General features: G+C 41.0%; 1 protein-coding gene across 1 annotated transcript; it reads right to left on the reverse strand.

The window, feature by feature from the left end:
* Positions 1-64: 64 nt before the first annotated feature.
* tfcp2 (transcription factor CP2) lies at positions 65-10,787 on the reverse strand. The gene is made up of 16 exons (XM_068732774.1): positions 10,459-10,787; positions 9,930-10,125; positions 7,810-7,961; positions 6,675-6,751; positions 6,428-6,533; positions 6,055-6,161; positions 5,608-5,760; positions 5,352-5,462; positions 5,015-5,103; positions 4,828-4,876; positions 3,260-3,353; positions 2,795-2,885; positions 2,596-2,702; positions 1,670-1,812; positions 1,353-1,404; positions 65-1,237 (listed from the first exon to the last, which is right to left on the reverse strand). The coding sequence occupies exons 2-16, from the start codon at positions 10,049-10,051 to the stop codon at positions 1,200-1,202; spliced, it is 1,491 nt and encodes a 496-aa protein (XP_068588875.1). The 5' UTR covers positions 10,052-10,125; positions 10,459-10,787; the 3' UTR covers positions 65-1,199.
* Between the last annotated feature and the right edge of the window lie 184 nt (positions 10,788-10,971).

A 10,971-nucleotide genomic window follows, 5' to 3' on the forward strand; every position in this document is an offset into this window, starting at 1 on the left:
ATGAAGAAAATGATGAGACCCCTTTTTTTTCCACGAGGAGCTTAAGAACATTTATGATAGTTAAAAAAAAAAAAAGTTTTATTTTTTGCAAACACCTCAAGGACAAAGACAACAGATGGTGGCCAGTACACGGGTAAGCATTTTAATAATGCTGACAATATGGGGCTAAAATTGGTATCTAAAATTTCAAGCTATCAATTTCATGTGAGCAGTACAATAGACTGAACATAAACTAACCGTATCTTTTCACATGCAGCTCTGATGTGACCAACAGCTCCATTACATGTAGTATTTGGATGTGGTAACGTCCAAAAACAATGATGTTAACTGCCAAAGAAACACATTATTCCTTATGACAACATTTTAAAATAATGATCTATTCACAAATAATATTTAAAACACATGGACAGGAGACCATTTGCTGGTGTGGCCACTGAGATCACTAACACAGTGTTTCATCATCATTCAAGCTTCATAGGTAACAACCACAAATGTAACATTTCAAACCAGTGAAAGACTGACATTGTTCGCTTTCAAAGGACTCACAGATGTAATTGAGGACAGCTGGATTCCAACAGGCTCCCTTAATGTCCTGATTACTGATTAGATGCCTCTTGGGGTTCTTTGATGTGACTGATTGTGTTTGCTCTACCGCGTTTCTTGCAGACTGGCTTCAGTAGATCCCAGTAAGCCAACCTAGCATGAAGAGGAGAAATCATGCTGCATTGCAGGCTGAAAGTCAAGTACTGTCAGAGTAACTATATGTCGTTTTTTGTCGCCGTGAATAGTTTTCTATTTTGCATATTTGGTTGTTGGTTTTTAAAGAGATGACAAACTGTTTCTGAAGCACAGAGCTTTGGCACACCAGATGCTCAGCTAACAAATAAACAGAGACGGCAGCTGTCTTTCACGAGACATAAGCAATCAAGGAAAACGCAACCACTTAAGGGAGACAATGGCAGGGCGACAAGGAGATTGTTCACTTCACTGTGGTAACAGTCACTACCTCAAAAGTAAGACAATAAGGTATAGTGAGGAGAGAGCCAGGTGCTTCAGTCACACGGTCCTCCTAGCAGCCTCAAGACGTTTCTCGGGGGGCGTCCCCACGTATTCCAGGAACAGCGAAGAATGTGAAGCTCTAGAGGGGCTGACTGGATCGGGTCTAAAGAAGAGAACAGCGCTATTCTCCTGCGCAGTATTCACTTCAAGATGATGTGGTAGCCATCGTTTGTGTCATCTGGAGAGAAAAGGAAAAGCATAGCAGGGGAGGGCGTTATAAATAAACCTGCAGCGATAAGTTCATCAAGGCGCCACGTTAAATATAGAAACACATTAATGCCACACTCAAATACCTTTCATTGTGTCCAAAACGAAACATACTTCATCCTGGAAGTTCTGAATCATCTGTTAAAAAGAGTGTACATGTTTAATGTAGGAGAGGAAACAAGATGAAGTTGTTTCTGAGCATGTGCGATGAGACCCAGTCTATCGGTTTTGCATCATCTGGGACTAAAATTTGAAGAAATTTCAAAAACTTTGGTGCGCATCAATTGTGAGCTTTGGCTTTACATTGCAGACGTATCAGTAGCAGTTGGAATAAAACGAAACCATTTCTGATATCGTACAGTGTATACCCAGCTTACAGGCAGTGAGCAGGAGGGTTACTTACATCGTCACTGACCAGCACATGGATGCCGGTGGGACCCTGTTTGAAGATCTGATTTATCTGCCTGGGTGAGATGTTGAAGAGCTGAGCGAGCTTCTCCGTCAGCTCAGCAGCTGTGAGCTCCTCCAGGTAAATGGCATGATATACTGCAGAGAAAAGCAGGTACAAAAACACAAAAAGGTAAATTTCTCACACAAGTATGTTTTGCGAGCCGGTGGCCCGCAGCTAACAGCGGTAACAGCACTAACAGTGCAAACTACAGCTAAAGTGCTGATACAGCTAACAGTGTATTCCTGAGGGGAACCTAGAGATACATTTAAACTAATAGGAATAGTTTGACAGTTTGGGGAATGCGCCGATTTGTTTCTTGCCATGAGTTGGATGACAAGCTCAATTGTCATGTCTGTTCAGAGCCGTGTGGAGGAAATTTTTGTCAATTCACTACTATATTCTGCCTTTTGTGGTTGTTATTATAGTGTTAGGATATCACATCTTATATCTTAATTATTGCACTTTTGATGCCCAAATATTTCTATTTCCCCGGCCTCGGTCTCTGCTGGTTAAATGGCCTCCTCACGGTGATGACAGGACTATAAGAATTGTAATTACAATTCAAATTTACTGTCCAGATGTCAGATTGGTGTCGATCTTCTCATTTACTGTAACTCTCGGAAAGAAGGCAAATATTTCCAATATTTCTCAAAACGATTAAGTATGACTTTAAATGTCAGCAACAGGAAAGTCAAGATAAAACATCACAGTTTTGGCAACAGCTGTTTCATTGTCAAGTGATTTTAAAAATGTTAAAGCAATGAATCAGACGAGATATTGTCAAATTATTTCATGTATTTGAAGATATTCCCAACAATCTAGTTTTTTCGTTATTATTCCAGTGTTCGACATTTTGATGTGGTGCCATGAACACCGACCAAAGAAAGTGTTGGCGGCAGCGTCTCCGTTTTCATGTTTGGGTTGCTGCTCCCTCGCCTGCTGAGACTCCTGGCAGACGTAAATGGTCAGCCTCGGGCGCACCACCCTGTCCACAGAGAGAAAATAACGAACCTTTCATTCTTGATATATTAGGAAGTTGACATTTTGTACGATGGGAGTCGATTAAAGAAGACCCACCGTCCCTTCAGTGCGTTGAAGAGTCTTATACCATCAGCTGGCCCACAGATCTGAATGACATCCTCCCTGGTCAGCTTCAACAGATCTGACCCTGGTACACGGAAACAAGACAAAAACCTTCCCTCTCAGAATTACACAACAAGTTGGTTTCGGGGGCTCCAGCAGTTGCAACATGTGCAGCAAAACTATAAAAATAACACGTCATAGATGCATGTAAAGGCCTAATCACACAAAGGGCATGACATTTCTCTTTGTGCATGTTTTACCTCGCGCCTCTGTGTTAAAGAAGACAGCACTGCATTGTGCCATGTTGATATAGAAATATTAAAAAAAAGGTCCAACTGCTGTTGCGACAAATCACCAGAGCCCATGAACAAAGGCTTCAGTCCTGCTGTTTTGAGGGTCCAAGTGATACCAAAAAGAACAAGTGTTCATTTGCAAGTCCGTACTCAAAAGCCGTACTACCTGAGAAGTTGGTGAAGAGCCGAGAGAAGGGTGAGAAGCGGTTTCTTAAGAGCCACTGTTGTGCATCCTGTGGTGTTGCTGTGGGTAACAAATTCTGAGGAGAAAGAAAAAAAAAAAACAACCCAGAATAAAACACTTGATTGCAACAGTCTGGAGGGGTATCTCACAGTTAGTTTGTACGAGTCACGTATGCAATTACTGTCATTTTCTAAAATTACCTCATGCCATACTGTGTTACCCACACTTGAGAAAACATTTAAAATCTACCAGACACATGTAAACACAGATTTGATTTAGACTTAATATCAATAAGCCTGATTCTATGGAGTTGATTTATAATGTGGGCAAACATAATCCAACACTGTCATTTGAGTAGATGTGTCGTGATCTACCGGTACTGACAATTAGTTTATATTCAAAAATGAAACCTTGATATCATATTAATGACACACATCTGCTAATGTTGTGTAAATAATCCAGCGCCTCTTAAAGCATTTTATATATACAGCTATGGTCACAGACTCCCGAACTCTCCATATTTTGAGTGTAATTCAGTTGCCAATAAACAAAGTTAAAGATGAATTTGACTGATCAAACTATTAAAAAACATTGGTCCAATCATCACAAAACTTGCAGGATTTATATATATATATGTCCACAAGAGCACCTGAAACATACCCTGAAAGTTTAATTCAAATTGACCACTAGGTGGCGCTACATATGCAACAATAATAAATAAATGACAACACGTTGCACATAGACTATAAATCAGTCAAATGCTTTTTTTTGTCTAATCAAAACATACTCACAGGATAGGTTTCATGGAAGTATTGACTGGAGTGTGTAAAGTTATTTTACGCCACTAGTTCTAAACGTGTGGACGGTTCTGACGCAGTTTGTCCAAACATCACCAAACTTGCTGGATCTTTTTAATTGAGCTTTTGAAACATGTTCCAAATGGCCAAGATATGACTGGCAGGATTTTGAGAGTGCAAATACTGCAAACATGGTCATGATGAAACATGTGAGAGGTCTCAGTCCTTCTTGAGACAGAATTAAACCAGCTGAAGTGACTTTGCTCAGCTTTGTGAAGCCTGAAACCCGCTCGCTGCTGCCTGCAGCTTTGATTTTTGATTTTTTTCTAAAACATGCTTTCGTTCTAAAACAATCAATCAATACTAATCCTACTTGGGTGACATCACCCACCCATCATGACGTCTTCATCTTTTAATAGGTGCAAGTAACTAAAGCATAACAAATCAGCTAGACATCTGCCCAAATATACGGCATGTACAGTATGAAATATTCTGACAAGATGTCTCTCACGGTTAAAAGACAGAAGCATTGAATCATTGGCTGGTTCCCGGTAACACATAGAAAAGAGTCCAGATGAATGTGAGCTGGCCGTGTATTTTTGGTTTATCATTAATATATCTCACACCAGGGTTCGGCCCTTTTTGGTTTTTAATGTTATCAAAGTGCCTGAGAGAATCTACTAGCTTTGCATTCATCAATATTAATATTCAGTGGTTCAGGTAGCCAGGCAGTGAATAGGCACATGTACTTACATCTGCTACCTGAACCACAGGCTCAGGCTGGTGGGTTGGCGATCCATTTCTACAAAAAAAGGATGAAAAATGTACCATGTTAGAATCTAAACATCCCGTGTGTTCCTCACTATGTGGATTCCATGGTTGATTAAATTCAAGCAGCACTAATCATGAAGCACTGGCAGGTTTTGTGAAACACTCGTACCCTTCTAGCACTGGGAAGCTGTTGGGTGTGCTGTTGAAGCCAGGAGACGGGGAGTTGGTGACGTATGTGACCTCAGGCCAGGGACAGCACTGCAAGAGAACCACACTTTTGTTATTGTTGCCTCCAAATAACCTCAGGAATATATGTATGCTGCCACCAGTTACAAGCTGCGGCTTTCCCTTACATTTAAAGCTACAACGAGAACTTTTCATCTTGTGTTGATTTTGGCGGTCCCTGCGGACAACAGTGACTTCATTGACCTTCACGGTGTTTCATTTTGCTGACTTCTCTCTTTATCTAATCACGCATCCCTTTAACACATTAGCATCATGCTAACCTCTGTCAGGATTGTAGTTTCATAGGAGGGCTGATACTTTTCCTTTTCCTGTGGCGCCCTCTTCTCCATCTTCTCCCTGTCAGTCTTCTGCTTCCTGTCCGCACCTTTAGGCTGAAAAGGGTCATGTGGGAGTCATGTAAGTGGTGGTCATTCTGCACGTATAAGAAAATATTTGCTTAGCGGTACATCAATGTTTTTTTTTCTGTCACTTTTGGCCTCTCTCTCTCTCTCTCTCTCTCTCTCTCGTTCCCCTCACCTTGAAGACTTTGAACTGGCAGGAGGCCGAGTGGAGGTGTTCTGTGTACTCTTCATTCTCGTTCTCTTTAAACGTGTCTATCTGGATTCGAAAAGGGACGCCCTTTTCCCCTCCATGCTTGCGCATGGTGAACTCTGTGCTGATGCAGTGTACCTAAAAAAGGAAAGGAATACAGAATTTAAATCTGTACAGGAATGCTGAAAAAAAAAAACATAAAAGTCAGGTCAGTTAAATCAAATAAAAAATAAAACAGGCAAAACTGTATTAGTAATTACTGCCTGCAGAATGACATCTATTCTGTTTGTGCAAAATGTCAAGTGAACTGAATGAGCACACTATATGTCAACAAGCTTAGCTCTGTGATGCCAAAGTGATTCAAATTGCCTCAGATTACCGACGTCGTCTTTTTAATGAATGAAAGTAATTAAGGAATGTCCGTCATGCTACCTGGATAAAAACTGAGGTTCTTTTTGATGGGTCCCAAAGGAACTCCACAGTGTTAAGCTGAGTAGGGTTAGCCCGGGGGTCGATTATGCCGACGGACATGGGGATATCTGCAATGGATCAACGTAAAACAGGCTGTTATCAAAAGAGTTCTTGATGCACACCATCCTCTCCATCATACTGCCATTGTCTAAACCCTGCACTTATAGTTCAACAGTCAACATCCTGAATTCATCCCAGAACTACTGGATGGTTAACATGCATACAAGGCTGCACAGCAACAAATCTTTCCACACACAAATCCAATACATTAGATAAGAGCCAGAACCTTCTGGAGCCATCAAAGTAGACCAGCGTTTTGTTATTTAGTGCTCACCCAGGTCGAGGATGCGATCTCCGGGCCTGTTCCAGCGCCAGCCCTCCAGCTGCTGGTGCTCTGTGTACTGAAGTCGTCTGTCATGAAACACCACGCGGATGATGCTCTGAAATGGAATGAGACTCAGGGTTTTTTTTTAGAAAGAATTAGGCAGATCGTATTAATGCTGCTGAAGCTAATACGTGAATACTGGTTCGTCCCAGCAGTCCTGTGCAAATATGTTGTAATGCAAGCGTTCGATTCATACCTTCACCATTTTATCAGTGATTTCCGGAAGTTCCCCAATTTTCCGATTGTCAAGCATTCTAATTTCATAGGACTGCCCTGCAATGACAAATCCATATCGTGAAGGAACATTCACAATTGAAGTCCAACCACTGTAGCTATACTAATCACAATAATGCATCATTTACATATGTCACTTATTACACCTCATTGTAAAATATTTCCATTTAGATCCCCCCCCCCCCCCCCCCCCCCGTACCCCTAATTTCCACTATAATTAAATTTGTCTATGAAGATATACAATAAACCAGGTAATAGAATATCTAGAATTAATATGTCAAAAAGGCAACTGAGGGACAAATTCACAAAGAATGGTTGGCGGCCGCTGACAGCGCCATGAATTGTGCATCATTTGCTATCCACTCGTCTCAAAGTGTTATTCGCAAAGAGATTGCACGAATGATAATAAAATGAAAAACATGACCATAAAGTTTTGCAGCCGGGTGAAAATTGCCCTTTTTTGTGTGTGATTTCAATTATCCATGTTGCAAAGTACAAGCGCACTTGAGGCCAATGCGTGGGATGTGAGGGGCGGGAGTCAGCCTGAGCCAGGAACATTGAGTCGATTAGGGCCGGACCATAAGAGATTATTGAGTTTAATACCTGCAGCGATCCCACCGCAGCAGAAATGATACGTTAGTAAGTTGTATGCACTTATGACACAACTTCCATTGCATTTATGCCACTGCATCCCAAAATAACTAATCTTAGCGCTTCAGTTACCACCGACTTTCTAAAGAGGCTAATAACTTCACTGTAACTGCGTGCTGCTATTGGCTCTGATCTTTGTGAATTGGACTATTTTCGCAATGAGGCTCATTTGCACAGAAAGGGGCCTATTTTACTCTAATTGCATGCATATTACCTCATTTAAATGATTGCAATAGCAGAGGAGCACTGAGACGCTTTTGGCTTTGCAGCACATTTAGGAGTGCATTCAACCCTTAACGGCTGCTTTGAGAATCACACGGTTTGTTTTTGTCAGATTTGTACAGATTTAGCAGCCGCAAAAGCCATACTATCCTTTTATGAATTAGCCCTTGATACATTTACATAAATCTGATAAAGTGCAGCGTGGCAGGGATCCCGATGCTGACCTTGGTTGAGGTAGGTGAGCGTTTCATCGTGCAGTTTAACGGCCGGCGAGGTAGCCGCACACAGAACGTACTGAAAGGGAAGGATCTTGTTGTCGCTGTCTGGAGACAGGTTGGACTCCTCCTGTTTGAAGATGGGGAGGGCCAGCACGTCGCTGGAGAACAAGAGACAAAAAGAACAACGCCGTTGGTGAGCTCCTTCCCCAAAACTGTGAGACGCATTCATTGGACACAGTGGAGGCTGAATGCCGGTTTATTGTGTTCGCCAGCTTTACAGTTCATTAGTTATATTGGAGGCCACTAGAGCACCAACAGTACTAAATACCAAGTCAGTATCTCATAGCTCCTCTCAACAGAAGAATTTCAGGAACAAGTATGCACTTTGCAGCTCGCACAGTATCATTTAACAGAGCACTTAACCAGCCAAGAAAGGGCACAAAAGAGAGGGATCTTTGTCCAGCAAAGCAAAGCACTTGAGTCAGCGAAACCTAAATGTATTACACGTAATTGCCATCATGAAAAACTCAGCAGAAGCATCATAAATGTCTATTTGGACTCCTCTCTACCTCTTGAAAAAGACCCCACAAAAAAACTGCTGTGTGCAGATATATTTATATTACTGTATCAGGAGTATGCTGCATAGAGAGAGGATAAACCTAATGCCCCACTCAAATTTCATCAAAGAGTATTCCTTGTCCGATAGTCACCGAGCTTTGCAGTTCATCTGCATGATGATTAATTTTCCATTCAGTCCTCGCTAAGTGCAGGGCTTCACATACAGCAGATAGATAGATACAGAACATAAAACTAAAATATCGCTTTGACATTAATTATTCAGACACCTTGACTCAGTGCTTAGTTAAAGCACCGTTGGCAGCGATTACAGCCTCAAGTCTTCTTGGGTATGACACAATAAGCTCTGCACACCTGGATTTAGGGATTGGACCCAGTTTTCCGGGCTTTCACGGAGTAGGGCTTCCTAATGTAAAGTCAGGATCGTGGATTTTGCAGTGATAGTTGTCCTAAAGTTTCTCCACACCGGATCTCTGGAGCTCAGCCAGAGTGACCATCAGGGTCATTGTCCTCACCTCTCTTAACCCTTTGAAGCCCAGGCAGTTTAAGTCACATTTTACTCTCTGTGGCCTTGATTTTCACTGCAACATGTAAGTCCTGCCCCTCTATGGGAACAACACAGCCATGGCTAGAAGTAGAGACAACTCAAAAATGTCTTGTGTGCAGTTTAAGCCAGTTATAATGCCATAAATCATTAATCCAAAAAAAAGAACTTCAATGACTACAATGACTTCATTGTAGTCATTGAGTGATGATTAAGATAAGATAAGATGATCCTTTATTAGTCCTGCAGAGGGGAAAATTACAGGATCACAGCAGCAAAGTGGACAAGACAAGAGCAACAAGTAATATAAATAAGTAAATAAGTAATAAACAGTAAGAATATCAACTAAGTAAAAAAGTACAAAATCCACAGTTAGTATAACTAAAATACTAAAACTAAAATATTATATATACAGACGGGGTATTTTTATTGCACAGATTTGTGGTGTTTTTTGGTGTTGTGTGGTCTACTGGGAGCACAGCTGGTGACAAGGATTTTAGGATGCTCTGCTACATAAAAAGGTGAAAAAGTGAAAGGGCCTGAATAGTTGTAGACACAAAGCCTATCTGAGAGAAAATGTGAGACACTGCACATTCATAAAAACACATTTGATAAGACAGAAAAGATGAATTCCTTATCTTTAAAAGATATCAAATACCTTTAAATAGAAACTCCAATTAATTCCATATAAAAGTGGCCAAATATGTTCTCTGCAAATGACGGGATTTTGAAAATAATAATAACAATAATAATAATATATAGGAGAAAGAAACTATAAAGCAAAAACAGCTCTAGGTCAAGTGAACACACACATGTTTAAATCTTAAGTTAAATCAGTTTCACAAACTTTAGAAGATGATGACTGAAGCAGGATTCACTTTGGGGTTAGATTTATATTTTTCACAAATCAAACCAGATGACCATCTTTTGGTGAATATCGATTGGTAGCACTTGCAGCACTATTAATGTCCAAGAGCAGACTTAAAGAACAGGACTCGTACAGTACCTCATGCTGTATGCACCAGCACCGAGCTCCTGGCCGATGCCCGACAGACTGGCATCAAAGTCCTGGACCAGTCCGGACTCGATCACCTCATCCGTGAGAGGCAGCTTCAGAGCCCACGCCATGGTGACGGTTAGCAGATCTTTCGGAGAGCAGTTACGGTTCAAACTTGCGCAGAGTTTCCCCACAACCTTCCAATCTTTAGTGGAGAAAGTGAAATAAGACGTTTACTTTAATTGAACGTGGCTCCAACTTTAAAAATCGTAAAAAATAGAGCAACATGTGGATGTTTAACCGAAAAACAGGAGACAGGGATCAACTAGCAGTTAAAGCAATTGACATAAACTTAATAACAGGTTGTGCTGAACAATGCAGAGCTGCTGAGGTAAACGTAAGTTAATCGTTAACGGTAACGTTAGTCCATACACGCGTGCCACCGTTCACTGTTAAAATGAAAACAACCTGTGTAAAGCAATAGTATTACTTTATATTTAACTAAATAACGTTATCAAATTAAAGAAACATCACATACCTTTAAGCGAGAGGATAGCTACTTTCTAACAGTGCGACAGTTTCATGCCATCATGTCGCGCTCCTTCGCCCCAGCACTAAAATAAACATGACGAGCTAACCACAGTTAGCTACATAGCCTGCCAGCTAACGTAGCGATAATAATGCTAGCTCTTCTTTGCCTCACTTATTGAGGATTCACGAGAACAAGTTGTTACCGATAGACATATCTATACATAGAGACGCGTCAAAATGAGCTCAGGCTCCTGAATTTATGTGATAAAATGTCTTGCTTTTGTTTGTTTATCTAGCTTCGTTAGGAACAGCTACCGTAATTTCCGTTTCGCTCTCTTCTTCGTGTTATGTCACAATGCTAGCAAAGAACGTTGGCGCTCATTACCGCCACCCATCGCTCATGCCAGGTAAAATATGAGGTTGAAGAAGGGAGTTTTCTTTTAAAAACAACCATTTTTTAAATCTCTGTTTCTTTTAATGGAGGTCAGGGGTCGCTATCAATTACAACCATTTCAAAGGT

This window comes from Cebidichthys violaceus, unplaced genomic scaffold (genome assembly GCF_023349555.1).
Source record: "Cebidichthys violaceus isolate CVI_PGR_0920_01 unplaced genomic scaffold, fCebVio1.0.p SCAF_6, whole genome shotgun sequence".
In the NCBI taxonomy this organism is placed as follows: Eukaryota; Metazoa; Chordata; class Actinopteri; order Perciformes; family Stichaeidae; genus Cebidichthys; species Cebidichthys violaceus.